Source organism: Indicator indicator, chromosome 2, assembly GCF_027791375.1.
Source record: "Indicator indicator isolate 239-I01 chromosome 2, UM_Iind_1.1, whole genome shotgun sequence".
Classification (NCBI taxonomy): domain Eukaryota; kingdom Metazoa; phylum Chordata; class Aves; order Piciformes; family Indicatoridae; genus Indicator; species Indicator indicator.
In genome coordinates this window covers 3,442,152-3,463,416 of record NC_072011.1, presented here as the reverse complement: position 1 = coordinate 3,463,416, position 21,265 = coordinate 3,442,152, and the positions used below count along the sequence as shown (strand labels likewise).

The window sequence follows — 21,265 nt, the reverse complement described above, 5'->3', positions numbered from 1 at the left end:
GTTGCAGAGTGTCTCTCCAAGTACATTAGAGCCCAATGCCAGGAGAAGGCAGTGGTCAGCTGCTGCAGACTAGCCAATTTTTTTTTTTCTCTCTCTGCTCCAAACCACAACTGTGTAACTTGGAGGCATTCTGTGTCAAAGTCTGGGGGGAAATTTTGGGTTAGGATTCAGGTGGAAAGGCAAATCCTGCTCCTTTACAGGATCCAATTTGCCTTTGCTGCTGCCTTTTTGAAACAGAGGCTGCTCTGGCAGCTTTCTAACTGCTGCTTCTCCCTGGTTTGCCATGAATTACTTGCTCCTAGGTGGAAACACAGTCATTTGCAAAATGTCTTCAAATTGCATCTTGAGTTGTAAACAAAAGGCAGAAGCTTATTATTATTTGGTTTTATATCTAGTTTTTAGTTGTTGGTTTTTTTTTTTTAGTTCCCCTTCCTACCTGCTCCTGAGGTTTAAGGTTTCTCTAATACCTCTGGAAGACCAACATTAGAATGGTCAGGTTGATGCCCTATTCTTGTGAGGAAACATGTTTCTCCCTAGCTTTCCCTTCAATGTCTTGGTTATCTTACTGAGATTTGCTATTCTGATGGAGGAGATGAAATGAGGGAGAGATACTGTCAAAGCTTCCAGCTGAGTGAGCCTGAGGCACAAAAGGAGTAAATGAGGTAAAGAAATAACTCATTTCAGTAATGCTGCACTTGTTTGGCTCATCTCATCTCATGAACTAGTTGAGTTCGTGTTTAGGAAGAAATGTGTTAAATTTCTTGGGGATTTCAAAAGCCCTAGTAGAGCAAACCTCAGGTTTCTACTTCATAGTGCTGTGCTACCAACTGCTGATTAGATGCAGCTCCCACTGGAGCCTGTGGATGCTTCAGTTAATTGGCCAGAGGAATCGCTGAGGGACACTGGATGATGTGATATCTATGTACCTGGTGATGGGTCAGTCCTTGTGTTCTTGCTTGGAAAATCTAGAATGGCTTTGGCACAATGCTGCTTGCAAATACCACAGATTTGCCAGGCTTTCTTTGACTTGCTGTAATGCAGAGAAAGAAGGATCTTTGCCATCATCTTTGTTTTGCTTTTGTGTGGATGCTTTTTGAGTCTGTAATAAAAAAAAAACCCAAACACACACTGATTTAATATTTTCTTTCAGTCTCCAGAGGGTGCTGAAGGCAAGGATGCAGCAAAAGTAACTAAACAAGAGGCAAGTATTTTATTTTCTCTCTTTTTTATTATATATTATGACATGTAATTATTTAACTGGAGATCTGCAGTCTTGCATAGCAAAGGACTGCACATTGCTCTGGCTCTTAAAGTGAGGTGTTTTCTTGTGGGAATAATGGCAGTAAACCACATCTGTAGCAAAACTCTTCTTAGCTGAAGCAACTGATGGAAGGGTGTCTTGAATTAGGATACCAAGCACTAAAGTGGAGCAGCTGACACATTTGTGTTGTCTGATTTTGTTTTAAGGGCACAGTAACTTCTATCAGTGGAGGCAAGGAGATAGTTGGTGATACTTGACCTCTGCACTAAAGTTGGCAAGTTTGTTTATCACAGCCCTTCATGTGAATTGAAAAAGAAAAAAAAAAACCAAGAGGATTGTGAGGATTCATTTTCTTAGGTTATTGTCTTTTATGGCACACAAGGGTAAATCAAGACCTTCAAAAGGCCTTTTTTTTAATCTTTGAGTATATCTGAACAGCAGAAACAGTATAAGGTAGTTTTAGACTGAATTGAGAGGTTGGTTGTTGCTCACTTTGGCAGAAAAAGGTGGCACAGTGGAAATGTCAAACTATTTTTAAACAGTAGTAAAAATTTACAATGAAATCCTGGGGAAAAAGAAAACAAAACCAAACAAAACCCAAAACCAACCAACCAAAAAAAACCCCAAACCAAAACAAATGAAAAACCACCACAACAACAATGATAAAAATAACCAAAACAGATAGGGTAAAAGGAGACCTGAGAGGAATAAATACCTTGGTATATTCCTATGGAATTTCCTAGAAGACAAATTAGTTTCATTTACATAAAATAAAAAAAGGATCACAGTAAAAATATAATCTCCTTTCCTCTGAGTGTTTTTTCCCTGTCCTAGTTTAAATATTATTTTTTCAAGAGCCAGAAAAGTGAAAGTTCCTTCCCCTAAAAGTCTGAGCCCTGACTGCTAGAATAATGAGGGGAAAGCCAAAAAGCTTACAGAAGTACACAGATTGTCTGGAGAGAGCTGCTGACTCTGAACTAGGAGATCTTTTAAAGTAGTATTTGTTCAAGGTGAGAAAGTTGATGCTGCAGAAAAAAAAAGAAACCAAAACACACAAAAACCCCCCACAAACAAACAAAACCAAACCCCAACCCCACAAATCAAGGTAGCCTGAGTAGATATGCCTTTAGCTCTTTGTGGATGAGGAGAAGAGTTGTAGGCTTAGATACAAACTGCGGGAGGTCTTGCAACACATAGAACTTGGAGGGGGGCATCAGTCTAAACCAAAAGAGACCTAACTAAACATCTGATGGGGGACTGACAAGTCCTTGAGTGCAGATAGGCTGAAGTCAGAACTCCCTGTTGGGATGGACAGCAGGGGCTAGCCCAGAAGCCTTAAAGGTTTGCAGTCTTGAGAAATAAAGCTCTGTTTAGTTCATGCCTGTAAAAACAGGCAGTCAGCTCAAAGTACCAAAGCTGGAAATCTAAATCTGGGCAGTCTGGACTATCTGGCTTTAAATAAGGACACTGATACAATGGGCAACTGAGAAACTTGTTGGGACACTGTGAGACCAAGGCACAAATTATAGAGGGTTGAGAGCCAAGTTGCTTTCTGTTATGTATCTGTAATGTTTCTCTAGATAATTGTATTAGTAAATACAGCAGAATCCTTTATGGATTGCAAAGCCATCTGTAAATGGGAAGTGACTAGTGTAGAAATTAGTTAATTAATGTTTATAAATATGTAAAGGGGGAGTGCCCAGAGGCTGGAGCCAGGCTCTGCTGGGTGATGCCCAATGCCAGCACAATGGGCAGTGGTGGAAGTTGAGGCATGGGAAGTTCCATGCAAACATGAGGAAACATTTTTTCCCTGTGAGGGTGACAGAACACTAGAACAGGCTGCCCAGGGGGGTTGTGGAGTCTCCCTCTCTGGAGATATTCAAAACCCACCTGGAAGCGTTCCTGTGTGAGCTGCTCTGGGTGATCCTGGCAGGGGGGTCGGATTGGATGAGCTTTCAAGGTCCCTTCCAGCCCCTAACGTTCTATGATTTTGTGAAATTGTGCCAGGTATCAAGTGACTGCAGGAGTAGAAGTGACAGTAGCATGTTAAGGGAGATCAGAGAGGCTGTGAGGGCAGAAACAGTCTTGATGGAGATTTCAGTGACTCTTCAGAGATGTGGTAAAAGGCATGGGATGGCATTACAAAGACCAAAACCAAAAAAATCAGTACTGTAAATGCTTGCTTCCAGGAGGAACAAACCAAAGGACCATTAAAAAGATAATCAGCTCTTTATTTGATCCTCAGTAGTATATAGGAGCTAGTTAAAGAGATATTTGTCAGAGAAATATTCTTTTATGACAACCATAATATATTAAGGTTCATCATCCTTGCAGGAATAAGTTAGGAAGAATTTCTTAGGAAGAATTTCTTCCCCATGAGGGTGGTGAGACACTGGCACAGGTTGCCCAGGGAGGTGATGGAAGCCTCATCCCTGGAGGTTTTTGCAGCCAGGCTGGATGTGGCTGTGAGCAACCTGCTGTAGTGTGAGGTGTCCCTGGCCATGGCAGGGAGGTTGGAACTGGATGATCCTTGAGGTCCCTTCCAACCATGACAATTCTGTGATTCTATGAATATAAGTGCAAATAAACTCTGCTGTGGTAAGATTAGATATGAAGAAATGGCATTCTATTAAACATGAGAGCCTGTTTGAAGGATCAGCTAGGAAGTTTAATGGTTTCAGGTGGCAGAGAGGCTTTGTGGTATGGTAGGCCATGCTAGAAGCTCTGCAGAAATGCATATTATTTTTCAAAAGTCCCCCTTCCCTCCCAAAAACACCCAAAACCAAACCAACATGAAGATCCCACCAAAACAAACAGCAACAACAGCAAAACCCAAACCACAGAATGGCTTAACAGCAAAATCAAGACCATGTGTTGTGTTTGAAAGGTGTTTTTTGTAGTGATGGAGAATAATGAAGAAAGGAGCAAACCTTCCAGCGTGGCAAATGTGCAGCTGAAAAGCAGTAACAAAACTCCTGCTGTGGAGAATTCTTAGGGAGGTTCTCACAGTGGAGCCTATTCTCCTGGGTGTAGTGTGGAGTGAGAGCTAGGCAGAACTAGACAGTATGCACCAGCAAGTTCAGTATGTAATTTACTGCTTGTGTTGGCCTCAGTAGCAGAGTAACAGAAGATTATGAAATACTCCCAGGACTTCAGATAAGGGCTTCTGGAAAATAAAGCCTCTAAGTCTAACTTGCAAAAGTAATTAAAAAAAATGTGGACAAATGGGAGACACAAGATGGATTTTGAAGTCATACTTCAGGCAGTTGGGTTATTTATGGAAGGCAGCATGTATAAGAATAACAGCATGGCAGTTAATATAATTTACTTCCATTTAAGGAACACTTCTTGATAAGGCTCCCCATGCAGATCCTTAAAGAAACTAAGCACAGATTAAAGGGGAGCTCTTCCTAAGAATTGCTAAGAGATTAAAAGTATGAGAAGAGAGGAGGGAAAAAATAGTTTATTTTCATAATGGAGGGGTAGAGTACTAGAAGGACTTGTGTCTGGGGTTGTGCTGCTGAATATTCATTAGTGATCTAGGAAAGGTAGTACTAGAGAAATAAATTTGCTGAAGTTTACCAAAAAATAAGGTAGTCAGGAGTGAGAGAGACTGAGAAGGCTGTTGGGTCACTGGTCACTACATGATAGTGACTAGCTTGAGAGCAGCCCTGAAGAAAAGGACTTGAGAAGCTCAACATGAGCCCCCAGTGTGCACCTGCAGCCTAGAAAGCCAACCAGAGCCTGGGCTGCATCAAGAGAAGTGTGGCCAGCAGGGCAAGGGAGATGATTCCCCCCCTCTACACCTTCATGAGACCCCACCTGGAGTACTGTGTCCAGTTCTGGAGCCACTATTACATGAAACATCTGGAGGTGCTGGAAGGTGTCCAGAGAAGGGCCACGAGGATGAGCAGAGGGCTGGAGCTCCTCTCCTATGGAGACAGACTGAGAGAGTTGGGGTTGTTCAGTCAGGAGAAGAGAAGGCTCTGAGGTGACCTTCTTGTGGCCTTCCAGTATCTGAAGGGGGCTACAAGAAAGCTGGGGAGGGACTTTTGAGGGTGTTGAGTAGGGAATGGATGCAAGCTAGAGGAGGGGAGATTCAGATTGGATGTTAGGAAGAAATTCTTCCCCAGGAGGGTGGTGATACACTGGCACAGGTTGCCCAGGGAGGTGGTGGAAGCCTCATCCCTGGAGGTTTTTGCAGCCAGGCTGGATGTGGCTGTGAGCAACCTGCTGTAGTGTGAGGTGTCCCTGCCCATGGCAGGGGGGTTGGAAGTTGATAATCCTTGAGGTCTCTTCCAACCCTGGCAATTCTGTGATAGAATAACAATAGAAATTCAATATGGAGAAATCCCTCATCAGGAGGGAGAGGATGACACAGTGATTGTCACCAAATCAGCTGCTAATTGTGATATCACAGTGAATAGTTACTAGAAAATGTCAGTTAGAAAGCTATCTGTTCCATAGGAATAAAAAATACTGAAGGGCAGAGTGTAAAAGGTCAGTCTATCAGAAGATTCATTTGTTGTGCTCCCAGGTGTGGGACTACTAAATGAAGTTCTCCTGATTCTTCCTTAAAAAGGCAATGGTAGAAGGAAAAGGATACCGGGTATAGTGGGACAAACAGAGGACACAGAGCAAAACAAAAAAAAGTCAAACCAACCCCCAAAAAAACCTAACCAGCCAAAAATACATTATTAACATCATTGTTAACAATAATAATAATAACAACAATAATGTTAATAATAATAATAAGTATTGAAAACTCAAGGTTTTTTTTAGGTTCCTTGACTTTTTGTTAATATATATATATATATATATATATATATATATAAAAAACAGGGGTGATAAAATAATCAGTAACAGACTGAGAGGCAGTCAGTGAATTATTGCTCATGTAACTCAAAACCTACTGAAAATAAAGAGGTGAGAAAGTTAAAGGGAAGACAACAGGAGGGGAAAGTTTTGCTTTTTCTTTTCCACACAGTACCTAATCCTCCTCTGGAACTTGTTGCCTCAGGACATTATGGAAGCTGGAAGTGTAAATGGGTTCTCTAGGTTATGAGGCAAATTTATGGAAGCAGTGCCCCTCAGGGACTATTAAACACATGGTGTGGATATAATATCCAGGTTGGAAAGTTCACAGCTTTAGATTGCCAGAAGCTGGCATGGTAGGAGAGTGCAAAGTGTTGTTGCATGTCTGCTCTGTTTCATAGACTCCAGAGATGTTTCCTAGTGGGCCAGCAGCAAACAGGCTGTTGGGTGAGCTGCTAGTTTCTGGGTTAGAACAGCTGTTTGGAGGGGGGGGGAAGGTTCCAAAAGCACATTAAAACGTGACCTTTGCTGACTTCACTGCAGTTCTTCCCTTGTAATCACAAACTACACACAAACTCTGAATGAGAACGAAAATGACTTAGCTGTCAGGCATTTTTAAAGGACTTGAGGGTTTGTGCTGACTTCTAGCAATAAAAGCCTTCAATGAAACCAGTCCAGTTGGGGAACCTGAGAGTTGTAATTTATCTAAACCAAAATATTTATCCTTTCAAAAGCAGAAACTGACAAAACATTCAAGGGCCCAAATGCTGAGAAATAGAAATCATCCTGGGATGCATTAAGAGGAGTGTGTCCAGCAGATCCAAGGAGGCTCTCCTCCCCTCTGCTCTGCCCTGGTGAGGCCACACCTGGAATGTTGTGTCCAGTTCTGGGCTCCCCAGTTCAAGAGGGACAGGGATCTACTAGGGAGAGTCCAACGAAGGGCTGCAAGAATGCTGAAGGGAGTGGAGCACTGCCTGATGAGGAGAGGCTGAGAGCCCTGGGGATGGTTAGTCTGGAGAACACTGAGAGGGGATTTAATAAATGTTTATAAATATCAGAAGGCTGGGGGTCAAGAGGGAGGGGACAGGCTCTGCTCACTTGCACCCTGGGGTAGGACAAGGGGCAATGGAGGGAAACTCCAGCACAGGAGGTTCCACCTCAACAGGAGGAGGAACTTCTTCACTGTGAGGGTCACAGAGCACTGGAACAGGCTGCCCAGAGAGGTTGTGGAGTTGCCTTCTCTGAAAGCATTCAGGATCCATCTGGATGTGTTCCTGTGTGACCTGTGCTGGATTCTCTGGTCCTGCTCTGGCAGGGGGGTTGGACTCCATGATCTCCGAAGGTCCCTTCTAACCCCTAACATCCTTTGAGCCTGTGATCATACAGATTGGTAAAAGAGGATACCTTGAGTTTGGAGTTGATGACCTGAGCACGTGAAAATGCTTTATTTAACCTGTTGTGAAACAGTGCCAGGCTACTCAACAAGCAATGGACATGCTAGATTTCCAAGGAAAGAGTTTTTTGTTAATTATGAATAAATATTTTATAGCTGAAAATATCTTTAGGTGTTTTTTGACAAGATTTGTGTTTTGCTGGATACAAGTCTGAACTATTTGCTTTCCACTAAGAGTACTTGAAATAGCCTCAAAGAATCATAGAATGGAAGGGACCTCCAGAGATCATTGAGTCCAACCTCCATGCCAAAGCAGAATCATCCAGGGTAGTCTGCACAGGAATGCATCCAGGTGGGGTTGCAAAGTCTCCAGAGAAGGAGACTCCATAACCCCCCTGGGGAGCCTGTTTCAGGTCTCACCCTCGCTGTAAAGAAGTTTCTCCTCATGTTGAGCTGAAACCTTCTATGTTCAAGCTTAAACCTGTTGTTTCTTGTCCTATTACCGTGCACCTCCCAGCAGAGCCTGGCCCCCTCCACTTGACACCCACGCCTCAGCTATTGAGAGACATTGATCAGATCCCCTCTCAGCCTTCTCTTCTCCACACTAAACAGCCCCAGGGCTCTCAGTCTCTTCATTGGACAGATGCTCAAGTCAAGAACACAAATTACTGCGTTCTTTAGTCATTCACAGCAGCTTTTTCCTGTGGCAAGATGTGTGGGCCCATGGGGGTTTTTTCAGCTCAATTTAATGTGTAATAAAGGAGGTATTTTTAATTCACTTTTTAAGCTGTGTTATGTTGGGTACTGATCGCAAGCTGCAGGTCTGACTCTTTTGTTGACATGGACCAAATTTTCACTCTGATAACCACTCTGTAATTCGATTTGGTTTAATAAATACAAAAAATATTATGAACAAAGGAGTCAGCTTACAGCGATTTCTAAGACTTAATACGGCAGATTTAGATTGCATGTTAGGTACAAGTTCTTTACCATAAGAGTAGTGAACACTGGAACAGGTTGTCCAGGGAGGTAATATATATCCCTGGAGATACTCAAGGTGAGGCTCAACAAGGCTCTGGGCAGTCTGATCTAGTTGAGGATGCCCCTGCTGACTGCAGAGGGGCTTGGGCTACATGACCTTTGGAGGTCCCTTCCAAACCAGACCATTCTGTCATTATGACAAAGACCAGTGTGCAATAAACTATAATAAGGAAGGTGTGTTGAAGTGATAAAGGTGGAGGAAAGCAGAATATCTGACTTTTTTTTCTTTCCTTTTGAGAAATACATGTAAATAGAAGGAACATTTCCTCCCTCTTCTGCAGCTGTGTACCTGCACTCTCAGATTGAGCATGTGGAGAACTGAGGAAGTGAAAAGGACTTGGTTTCATGTTTTGAAATGTTAGTACTCTAGTGTACTTTAGGGAGTGGTGTTAACTTTATCCTGCTGTTAATCAGGTGTTATTTTTACCCACCATTACAACTAGCATCTGCTAGATCATGAAAATATCATCTTAAGGATTTATGAGCAAGGTTCAGTGTCCTGTGCACAGCTTGCTGTGTTGGTGAGCCCTTTCTTAGAATCATAGAATTGTCAGGGTTGGAAGGGACCTCAAGGATCATCCAGTTCCAACCCCCCTGCCATGGGCAGGGACACCTCACACTACAGCAGGTTGCTCACAGCCACATCCAGCCTGGCTGCAAAAACCTCCAGGGATGAGGCTTCCACCACCTCCCTGGGCAACCTGTGCCAGTGTCTCACCACCCTCAGGGGGAAGAATTTCTTCCTAACATCCAATCTGAATCTCCCCATTTCTAGTTTTGCTCTATTCCCCCCAGTCCTATCACTCCCTGACACCCTAAAAAGTCCCTCCCCAGCTTTCTTGTAGGCCCCTTTCAGACACTGGAAGGCCAAAATAAAGTCTCCTTGGAGCCTTCTCTTCTCCAGCTTGAACAGCCCTGATGTCTTAAACCCAGCAGCAAGGGACTCAGAAATACTGCTAAAATAGAGGGGGGAATGCATTTAATCAGGGAGAGATCTAGACAGTGTAATTCCTGAGCAATTTTTATTACGAATCTTCACATCACTTTGTCACTTAAAAATTTTGATTGTCCAAGCTCGGGAAGATGTGAATTGTTCTCAGCAATAGAGACATCTTTTGGTAAGGGCATATTTTATGCTGTCACCATGAAGTGGCAGCTATTATGTTGCTGTTATGTTTGCTGTAAGCCTATAAACATGTTTTCTCTTCTTTCCCCCCCCCCCCGCTTTTTTTTCCCTTCCCTTTTTCTGTAGCCCACAAGACGATCAGCAAGATTGTCAGCTGTAAGTATGCATAAACACCTCTTGGTATATACTTTTCTAAGCATTTAAATATGGTTTCTCAGACCAAACAGGTTTGTTCTGGTTTTGCTTGTTTCAATTTTTATTCTTTCTGAGGGATATTTAAGAGCTCCAGAGCTAAAGTTCTCTGTTTTCTTGGTTTTCAGGTTGTTCTGACAAAAGATGCATTTCCCCACCTCAGTGCCAACCACTCTCTTGTTCCGTGCAGTATTGACTTTGTATCGTTTTGCAGGTTGATGTTAGTTGTGGGAGTGCAACTTTACCTGTCTGGGAAGGAGAAAGAGCTGTCCTTCAAGGACTTCATTTGGTGCCACTGCTAGTATTTGGGTTTAGTTCCTCTTCTCTGTTAGAATTTTTAATAGTTAGTCTCCATGTTTTGCTCTTAGCATGATCCCCGAGTTGCTTTGACTGCTAGATGAGGGAAATGGAAATGGGTGTGGAGAGTGATGAGGTGCATTTGTGCATTGAGATGTTTCAGTCTTTTCCTAGGCGCACGCTAATGAGCAGGAAGTGAGGGGAGGAAGGTGTGGGGTGGCGTTGTGGAGCTGGGGTGTGGAGGTGAGGCTGCCTGCTGCTACCACGTCTAACACCTTGTGCAATGTGTTAAAAATGTTTTATAGAAACCTGCTCCGCCAAAACCTGAACCCAAACCAAGGAAAACCACAAAGGTAAATAAGTCTTCTTTCTAGCTGCCAGCTGTTGTAGCCAATAGGAAGCAAGTCTGCTCCTTTGCATTGCAAACAGTTTTGTTTCACAGCATTTTTGTGAGGCATCTGCTCCCCTGCCTTTCCTGCAGCATCTCCCTGTCCCTCCTCTTCCCCTCCCACCCCCCTGAAAAAAAAGGATAAATTAGATCATTCTTTTCTTTCTGGACCACCCCTTGGTGGCCTCATTACTGGCCCCAGCAAAATGTCTTGCCTGTTTGATATGCAGACCGTGTTAGTTGGTAGTCAGTTCCTAGTTGTAAGAAGAATCTTCACCTTTCCTACACCTTTGCTGCAGTGTACAGGTTTGGTTGAGTAAGATCTGCCTGAGACTTAGCAATTCCTACAGCAGGCTTTGAGATGACTTTGTGCCATCCTCTTTCCTTGTCTAGAGGGGCAGCACTTCATCTCTTAGTCAGAAACCCTTATCTGTTCTTGAAGCCTGGCCATTGCTCAGAATTCACTATTATAATTGGAGGTGAAATTAAATCTGTTTAAATTGAATGCTTTGGGTTTTCTAGGCCCAGTTACAGTCAAATTAAAATCTTATTAGTGTCTGAAATACCTTCTCAGGATTTCTGCATATAAATCATGCACTTCAGAAACTGTAGATTTATTTGTGCCCAGGGGGAATGTTAAATAAGAGCAATTGCTTTATCAGAAGGAAAAAAAAACAATGCTGGAAAATGAGTCTAGCCCTCCCCATGCTTGTGTTTTTCCAGGTGCCTTTATTGATATCTCTGTTGGGCAAGTATCAGGATACAAAGTTTGTGTGTGAAAGTAAAACTCTTATGACTTTGAAGACTTTATAATTTATCAAATGAAATCACCAGTGAAGTCTTGCTGAGCCCATCCTGCTCCCCTCTTAAAATAGAGTATTAATAAAGAAGGGAATATGGTAGCTACTGTAGGCCTCGTGTACATGCTGTGAAATGAGCTTGGTGTTAGTCAGCCTAAGCTGCATGAGAGGCAATTGAAGCTCATTTCTGGTGACTCAAAGCCTTCTGGATGTTACTCTAAGTAACTTTTTTAATACAATAATTTAACACTTTTGAAGGAGTATATTAATCTTGGTCTCCTAAACAAAAAAAAAAAGCCCCAAACAAACCAGGAAGTGTGTACTTAGAACCTTCTAGTAAACAACCAAAAATTGTATGGATTTGAGTTTGGTTTTTTTTAGTACTAAAAGCTTGCAAATTATGGATTTATTGAGTCAAGTCTTTAGCATGTTCTTGCACAGGTGGAGTTAGGACTGTACTCACCCCACCAATAAGCTGCTTGGTAAAGCACCACAGCTGCTGTGTAGCATTGAAGCTGAAGGGTGAAAGGCATGATTCAGGCTTCCCTGGAACCAAGATCACTGGCACTCCCTCCTTCACTGCCCCTTATCCCTGGGGAAAGGTAGTTAATGAAGGGTGACTGAGCCTGTGCACAGCTGCTGTTGGCACTTTGCATGGAAAACTTGGAGCAGATGATCACAGGGAAGGTCTCCACAGTGTTTTGTCTCAACTACTTTAAACACTAACGTAAACTGTTCAATTAAGTACCATTTAAATTTGTATCTTGCTGCTCTTGAAAATCCTTAACCTATGTCTCTACCAGCCTTAGGTGACAAATATAAGGAGGGATTAAATATATAAGCAAGGATTAAATAAAAAGAAAAAGCAACACCAAAACCCAAGTTTACTTCAACATATGAAATGTTTAAGAGCAGCTCTCCAAATCAAACTGTAGCTATTGGAATAGTTCCTTTTGATAAGTTCTCTGCTTTGTGTTGCTGCAGGTGGAAATTTATCAGTTCACCTCCCTAATGCTTTGGTTGGTTCTTTCATTGATGTGGAATGAACATCACAGATGTGATAAAACTTAACAAAAGGGACAGCCAGCAAAAATGCAAAAAATGGCAAGTGTGGTGCTGTTACACAAACAGTGTCATGGTGTTTGGGCTTAGCTGAATAAGCTTTCAGTAGACTGTAGGTTGCTCAAGGCCTCAGATCTGACCTGGCCTCATCCCTGGGGGTATGCAAGGCCAGGCTGGATGAGGCCTTGAGCAACCTAGTCTAGTGGAAGGTGTCCCTGCCCATGACAGGGAGGTTGGAACTAGCTGATCTTTAAGGTCCCTTCCAATCTAATCCATCCTGTGAATCCCATCATAGAATCACAGAATCAGTCAGAGTTGGAAGGGACCACAAGGATCATCTAGTTCCAACCCCCCTGCCAGGGGCAGTATCCATTCCACGAAACTGAATTTGTTGATGCAGGCATCTTGTATCTACCTCTGCATAATACAGCCCAGCTCTGCCAAAATAGTTTGAGGGGATTTTTATATCCCTGTAAATCAGCAGAAACAATACACTAGCAGACATCAGTGTGTTTTAGAAATTATTAAACTCTCTAACTCTTGCGGTTCCTTCCAGGTAGTCTTCAGCTGTTTCAGTCCAGCACATGCAGCTTGCCAGGAAATGCCTTTTTTTTTGTTGTTTTTTTAAGTTCACATGAAGGTTTTTTTTGAAACCCATGTAAGGTGCTGGCTACTGACACAATGTCTATGCCCATGTTTTTCATCTTTTGTTAGAAGGAACCTGGGACAAAGGCCAACAAAGGTGCTAAAGGGAAGAAGGATGAAAAGCAAGAAGCTGCAAAGGAAGGTACTACACCATCTGAAAATGGTGAAAATAAAGCTGAAGAGGTACTTAGCACACATACCTCCTGCTGACTGAATCAGTGTTTGATTTTTTGGGGTTTTTTTGTAATTATTCAGCCTTTCAGACCTTGATAGCATGTTCATAATGTTTCTTTTTATTGCCCATAATGTTATTGCAGATCTGCATCCCTCGCCCAACTGTTAGTGTTTCAACATCCAGAGGTGCCCTGCCCAGCACACTGTCAGTAAAGGGGGCAGATTGAAACAGTGAAAGTTAAGGGTACGGTAGAGCATTCAGCATGTGTGCAGTGAATAGAAACAGGTAGTAGTGTGGTGGCTTTTCAGTGTGAACAATGGCAGCTGCCAGGTAAGGCTTGCATTGCTTTTGACAAGCTGGGACCAATCTGTTTAAAGAGAAGTGTGTGGATGGACCTCTTTTGTTTGTGTAAATGGCACAAGGGGACCCCAGGTTGGAAACTTTGAAACTGGAGCCTTTGCAAACAAGAAGTCAAAAGAACCTGAGGGCAGTTTGGGTGTGCAGTGGCAATTTGCTGTAGTAATTTAATTTCTCTCTCTCTCTCTCTCTCTCTTCTCCACAGGCTCAGAAAACTGAATCTGTAGGTGACAAGAATGAATGAAATGTCATGAAAAAAAAAACAAAACCAATAAATTTTGGGTTGATTTTATGTACCTCTTGGACAACTTTTAAAAGATATTTTTATCAAGTATTTTGTAAATGCTAATTTTTTTAGGACTATGATAGCTGACATATTAAACTGTATATGAACATTTCCCCTTCTCATAACAGTGCTTTTAGAATTCTTTCCCCATTGTGGCCAAGTAATATAAAAATCTCAACTTAATATTGCAAGGTATGTGTCAAGTTGGATCAGCATTCCATACACTTGCTTGAAGAGGTTGTCTTGTGCATATTGGTGATGTTTTTACTTGTGTGTATTTGGATTTTTCATGCAGTTTTTTCTAGAGCAATAATCAGTGGTGCTTTTGTACTTTAGGGTTGGTGTGGTTTTAATGAAACATGGATAGATGTGGCCACCTGCTGACTATTTTGGGTTCTTTTAATGGTTTAAAATAAAAGGTCTCCTTGCCTGCAGAAAAAAAAAAAAAACAGACCTACAGCCTCCTAATGTTTTCTCTGAATCTGAGGAATGCCTTACTCATATTTGCAGCCCTTACAAGGTAGGCTTGAAATGGTTTAGCAACGATTGTTTTGCTGATGTCTGATTAAAAAACACCCACATGGGAGTAGCAGCTTGAGATTTTCCATGGCCCTCACCTTAAGTCTTAATTCTTCAGACTTTCTACCAAAAAAAACCCAAACCTACCTGTCACATATGAAAAAAATAAGGACAGTCTTCACACTCCCATTCTGGAATATTGGCCAAACACACAGAGGTGCAAAGAACAACAAATTGCTCCACAACCTCCTTTCAACTTTTATAGAATTCATAGAATGGTTTGGGTTGGAAGTGACCTTAAAGATCATCTGGTTCCAACCCCCCTGCCATGGGCAGGGACACCTTCCACTAGACCAGACTGCTCATGGACTTACCCACTCTGGTCTTGAACACCTGGAGGGAGAGGGCATCCACGATTGCCCTGGGCAACCTGTTCCAGTGTCTCACCACTCTCACTGCAAGCAAAAACTTGCTAATATCCAGTCTAAATCTGCCCTCCTAGCTTTCCTGGCTGGATTTCCTTTCCCCTGTGACCTTCAACTCCTATAATCACACACACACAGGCAAGAGTAGCAACTTGGGTCTCTAAGAAGAAAAAAGAAACCACTTTCCACCTCTTCCAGCTTTTGTAGTCCTCATAACAACAACAACAATGTGATGCAGGGAGAGAGGTGCTTAAGGGTGGTAATTGCCTTAATGACCTACATCAGCCCCTTCTGTTTTCCCCCACACCTGCCTCCCTGCCCAGTGGTCCTGAGGTACTATTTAAGGTCTTCCTCAGGGTTTGGTTCCGGTTTTGTTTCTGCTTCTACTCCATGTTATCTTCATTCATAGGATGATTTCTCTTGATGTGGTAAGTAAAATTACTTTTGTTTGTGTTAGAAAAAGCTGACTTAACATAAAGGTTTTGAGGTTGGGGGTTGGACACTAGAATAGTTTGCCCAGGGATGTGGTGGAGGTAGAAGCCCTTGGGGGTTTTTAAGACCAGGCTGGATGGGGCTCTGAGCAACCTCATCTAGTGTGAGGTGTCCCTGCCCACGGCAGGGGGGTTGGAACTGGATGGTCTTGCAAGGTCCCTTCCAACCCTGACAATTCTGTGATTCTGTGACTAGATGACCTTTGGAGGTCCCTTCAGCCATTCTGTGATTCAAATCCACTGCCACAGGGTGAGTAGAGTTGCCATCCTCCATCAGGATATGGTGTCTGTAATGAGCTGTTGATATTGGATAGAGACATACAGTACCTTAAAAGTAGCTTTGTGTCTTCCCCGCTCTCTTTTCATTAACATGCACCATAGTCTGTGGAAACCTTTCTTTCTCTCTGCAGCCTCAAATTTCATATAAATAGTAATTGCTGTTCTGCTTCAGCTGAGGACAAGTTGTTAATACATTGAAATTGCTGTTAAACAGCACTCTGTGTTGGGGACCTGGTAGAAATGGAACAATGAAAGTTCTTTTTGAGGGGATTGTGGGGACAGAGTAGGTGAGCTAATGGTTGGGGCTTTTTTTTTTTTTTTTTTTTTAGTGTCCCTGTTCCAGCACTGCAGCTCATTGTAAGCATCTTGCATGATTTTCTTTTCTTTTCTCTCTCGTGTCCTTGGTATTTCTGTTGTTGCTTCTGGGATGGGAGGGGTGAGAGAAAAGATGTTCCCTGTGCTTCAGTAGCATTGATCTGTGTTGCTCAAGTGCTGGCCATTATGTCTGAGGATACCTTTTGCTTAAGTAAATAAATGTGACCTAGCATTCTACTTGTTCTTAGGAAAGAAATCTTCAGCTGTCTCCTCAATGAAGACAAAAAAGGAGCCAAGCCTGTCTGTACTTTAAAATTGAAGCTTGGTGACCAAACCCCTATATGCTAACTAGAATACTGAGATAAATGGCACTCGTGCTCTTGTGATAGGTCTGCTACAGCCAAATCACAGAACACTAGGGGTTGGAAATCTCCTCAAAAGATCATCTAGTCCAGCCCCACTGCCAGAGCAGGATCACCTAGGGCAGGCACACAGGAGCACATCCAGGCAGGTTTTGAATGTCTCCAGAGACTCCACAACCTCTCTGGGCAGCCTGCTCCAGGCCTCTTTCTGCCTCACAGTGAAAAAGTTTTTTCCAGATGTTCACATGGAACCTCCTGTGTTCTAGTTTGCACCCATTGCCTCTTGTCCTAAATAAGAGGAGGCCATTCTCTGTGTCATGAACTTAGTTTGGGAACAAAACTGGAACTTATGCTCTGCTTGTGGCAATGGCAGGCAGGTATGTGTAACAAAGCTTGTAGCCTAGTGAGAAGGAAGGTCCATATGTCCCTGAAGGAAAGTCCATATTCTTACTCAGGGATCCATACCTGGTAGTCCTGCAGAGTACTTCTGATTTGCTTGCTGATGGACCCTGCTTAAAGTCTGCTAAGTTAGACACTGTGGTCATGGAAAGTTTGACCACCTGAATGTTTTCACAGAATCATCAAAGTGCTGTTTGTAAGCATTTGTCCATTTGTGGGTTTTGTTGTTCCTATTGAGGAGAGGTTTTGTACACTCATCACTTTGTGTGGGTCACTAAGAGATTAGTTATCTCTAATAATATGTCTAACTCTGTTAGCCTAATCCTACCTATACAGTTCTTGAAATGACCTTCTAAGTATAGATTCAACTTAACCATGTAAAAGCATTTCCTGTAAAGTAAAATGGAATGAACAGAGGGCAGGTCTATGGCTTTCCAGTACTGGCTGATCAAAACCCTTCAATTCTAAATTGTGTCAACCCAACTTCTACTTTTACTTTTACTTTGTAGAATATCTGGTAAGTGATTCTGTCAGAAGACACTGGCACATCTCTAGACAGGCTGATTTTAGGAGACTTCCTTTGACTTAAGTGTCTAAAAGTGGGGCAGGAGTTGGGTCCTTAAATTGCAGTTTCCTCACCTAGTAATTTTGGCACAAAATTCTTTAGTTGGCCTGACCAGATTAGGAAATTCAGCTTGGTGCCAGAGTTCTGTTAGAAACATTTAACAACAGAGAATTCAGTAGGGGTAAAGAATGATGAAGCACACTGGCCTGCTGATTCACTTCACAGCTCTGGATTTCACAGAATCACAGAATGTTAGGGGTTGGAAGAGACCTTGAAAGACCATCCAGTCCAACCCCCCCCTGCCAGGGCAGGATCACCTAGAGCAGGTCACACAAAAACACATCCAGAACTGGATAAAATATTCCAGATGCAGCCTTACCAGGGTAGAGCAGAGGGGCAGGAGAACCTCTCTGGACCTACTCACCACAGCTCTTCTCATACACCCCAGGGTGCTATTGGCCTTCTTGGCCACAAGAGCACATTGCTGGCTCATGATCATCCTTCTGTCCATCAGGCCTGCCAGGTACTTTTCCTCAGAGCTGTTCTCCAACTGAGAACAGTCCCCAGCTGATCCCACTCTACACTTGTCCTTTTTGGATTTCACTGGATTTCTCCCCACCCAACTCTCCAGGCTGCCCAGGTCTCACTGAATGGCAGCACAGCCTGAGGGGGTGTCAGCCACTCCTCCCAGTTTTGTGTCGTCAGCAAGCCTGCTGACAGTGCCCTCTGTTCTGCTCTTATCCAGGTTGCTGATGAATCTGTTGAATGTATTTAATGACTGGTTGATTCATGCTTGAGTACAAGGTTTGGAGACATCCCTGGAAGTGAGATCTGCAGATATGACCTGGGGCTGCTTAGTCTGGAGAAGAGAAGACTGAGAGGGGATCTGATCAATGTCTCTCAATAGCTGAGGGGTGGGGGTCAAGTGGAGGGGGTCAGGCTCTGCTGGGTGGTGCACAGTGATAAGTCAAGGAACAATGGAGACAAACTTGAACAGAGAAGATTTCAGCTCAACATGAGGAGAAACTTCTCCTGCAGTGAGGGTGACAGAGCCCTGGAACAGGCTGCCCAGAGGGGTTGTGGAGTCTCCTTCTCTGCAGACTTTCCAACCCCAGCTGGATGCATTCCTGTGCAGACTCCCCTGGGTGATTCTGCCTTGGCAGGGAGGTTGAACTCGATCATCTCTGGAGGTCCCTTCCATTCTATGATGTCCTGTGATTCTGTGATTTTTCCTTTGTGGGGTCTAACAGATGGGTAGTTGAAGGTACATTTAAAAAAATTTTAAAATAATTGGGAAGGATGGACTGCCTTTAGGTTTAAAGCAAGTACATCAGAAACAAAACTTAATGACTGACCAATAAGTGGCTCTTGAGTAGTTCAAGGTCCACCTTCCCTTAGCTTTATATAATTTCTCCTGGTTGGTAATTTCTGCTGTTTCCCTGTCCTTGCCTGACCTTGGCCCAACAGCCTGTATGAGCAGAAGGTTACACTTGGTATTTTGTCTCTTCAGATGGCAAAGGAGCTTGTTCCGAATGGAGAGGGATGCAGATGAGATGTAAGCATTTAAGAGGAATACTAATGGAGAATTGTGTTGAACAGCCATGAAAACGAAGTTGTTTCGCTACACTTTGCTCAACTCTTGAAAGTTTGAGAGTTGTTCACTGTGTTTGTGACTGCAAAAAGAAAAACAGGGAAAGGGGGAAGGAATAACTAGAATAAACAACATGTATATATAAGAGTTAAGATTTCTACTGCAATAGGAAAAGCTATTTAGCTTCATGGAATTGCCAGGGTTGGAAGGGACCTCAAGGATCATCCAGTTCCAACCCCCACTGCCATGGGCAGGGACACCTCATGCTAGATCAGGTTGCTCACAGCCACATCCAGTCTGGCCTTAAAAACACCCAAGGATGAGGCTTCTACCACCTCCCTGGGCAACCTGTGCCAGTCTCTCACCACCCTCGTGCTGAAGAGCTTCTTCCTAACATCTAGTCTGAATCTACCCACTTCTAGTTTTTATGTTTTGGTTTGGTTTGTGGGTTTTTGTTGTTTTGATTTTTTTTTATGCTTAGTTTTGTGATTTTTTTTTTAATGTGGTTTTAAAAGGGGGAAATAAGATCAGTTAAATATTCAATGGAGAATATGGTTTAAAATTAAAGCAGTTCTGCAGTCCTAAAATACATGCTGTGATACCAAGCCTCAACAGCCAGAATGGTTGATTAAATTCCTGCTGAAATTACACACAATTTGCATAACCCTAAAGAGATTACACAGCTGAGAAACAAGTGGCCATTCTGTATTCTCTCAAGGTACAGCATCATCAAAGGAGAAAGGGGCAAAATAATCTGAGATAGGAGGGATTTTTTCTCCTCAATAAATGGCTTTTGACCTGGCTGCCTTCCTGGACCTGTGTTTTCACTTGCTGTCTTTGGAATCCTGCTGGGCAGCTGCCTGGGACAGGGTTTAAAGTAACAATTCAGCCCACTGTCAATTTACATTAAATAAGTCAGTAAACTTCTATATTTACATCAAAGCACAAAAAGGTCATCTATAAACAAACTGTAAATGCTCAGTGGCAAGAACTCTGTCATCTTCCTAGCTTAAGGTTCATTGTCATTCCTCTGAATGTAGGAGAAGTTGAGGAATATGTTTGCTGCTGGAATTTCTGCACTTGTAACAGTCAGGAGATGACATTCAGTCCATTGTTTGTTTGTCAAGGCAAGAATTTTCTGCTGCTGCTCTCAGGAAATCATTAAGGTTGGAAAAGACTTCTAAGGTCATTGAGTCCAACCATAACCCAGCTACCATGACCACTAAACCATATCCTGGAGCACCACTACAGCTTCTTGAACACCTCCAGGGATGGTGACACCACCACCTCCCTGGGCAGCCTGTTCCAATGCTTCACCACTCTCCCAGTAAAGAAATCTTTCCCAATGTCCAGTCTAGACTTCCCCTGGCACAACTTATGACTGTTTCCTTTCATTCTACCACTAGTTTCTTGGGAGAAGAGACCGAAACCAACCTCACTACAACCTCCTCTTCAGTTAGTGGTAGACAGCAGTAAGATCTCCCCTTAGCCTTCTCTTCTCCAGACTAAACCACCCCAGTTCCCTCAGTTGTATTTCTTTTTCTTTATTTAGAACCTGTGGATATAGTCTAAAGGTGTGGGGGGTTTTTTTGGCTAGTTGTAGCCAGCTTGGCACCAATTGCTTCTCAGTTCTGTGTTTGTAATAAATCAGAATGGAATCATTACAGCTTTCCTATAGAAAATGGTCAAGATGAGAAGTAATACATTATTTCCTTGTGGTTATTTCCTTGTGGTTATTTCCTGATACATCATTTCCTTGTGGTTATTTCCTGATACATCATTTCCTTGTGGTCATTTCCTTGTGGTCATTTCCTGATACATTATTTCCTTGTGATTGTCCTAGTTTTGAGCCACGAGCTGCCCAGGGCAAAAGGACAGAAAAGATATTTCTTTACCCCTTTTCCAAAGGAGTAAAACAGAAATTCTCCACACTGGATTGGAAGTTTACATGGAAATCTGATTTACACATGTATACGAAAGGCACTCAGGTAAAAGGAATACCTTAGCAAGTTAGGCTCAGACCTTCACCTGGGCCAACCAGGCCAAAACCTTCCAGAGCCTTCCAAAAGCCTTCACCCCCCTTTGCTGCAGCAGGCTCAAGAGCAGCCAAACCGTGCCTGCCCCTGCCTAGACCCAGCCCTTCACAGGCTTCCCCAGGCCCTGTGGCATGGCTGCAAATTCCCTGCCAGCCAAGGCCAGGAGAAAGCCTCTCCCCCACAAACCATAAAGACAACAGCACACAGCTCCCAGACAGAGAGAGAGCTTTGGCTCTGCCCTCCCTCAAACAGAGAGGAACAGCACTGCTGAGGCCTCACCTCCAGCACTGTCTGCAGCTCTGGGTCCCTCACTTCAGGAAGGATCTTGAGGTGCTGGAGCAGGTCCAGAGGAGAGCAACCAGGTTGGGGAAGGGACTGGAGGGAAAGGCTGCTGAGGAGAGGCTGAGGGAGCTGGGGGTGTTCAGCCTGGAGAAGAGGAGGCTCA

At 43.2% G+C, this 21,265-nt stretch overlaps 1 protein-coding gene across 1 annotated transcript in view; it reads left to right on the top strand.

Moving 5' to 3' along the window:
• Window positions 1-13,813, top strand: part of HMGN3 (high mobility group nucleosomal binding domain 3) — a 31,874-nt gene extending 18,061 nt beyond the window's left edge. Inside the window, exons 2-6 of the mRNA XM_054395577.1 lie at window positions 1,151-1,201; window positions 9,763-9,792; window positions 10,431-10,478; window positions 13,090-13,203; window positions 13,758-13,813. Coding sequence (XP_054251552.1) covers window positions 1,151-1,201; window positions 9,763-9,792; window positions 10,431-10,478; window positions 13,090-13,203; window positions 13,758-13,796 — 282 coding nt within the window. The 3' untranslated portion in view covers window positions 13,797-13,813. The remainder of the gene's footprint in view (window positions 1-1,150; window positions 1,202-9,762; window positions 9,793-10,430; window positions 10,479-13,089; window positions 13,204-13,757) is intronic.
• Window positions 13,814-21,265: the final 7,452 nt, after the last annotated feature.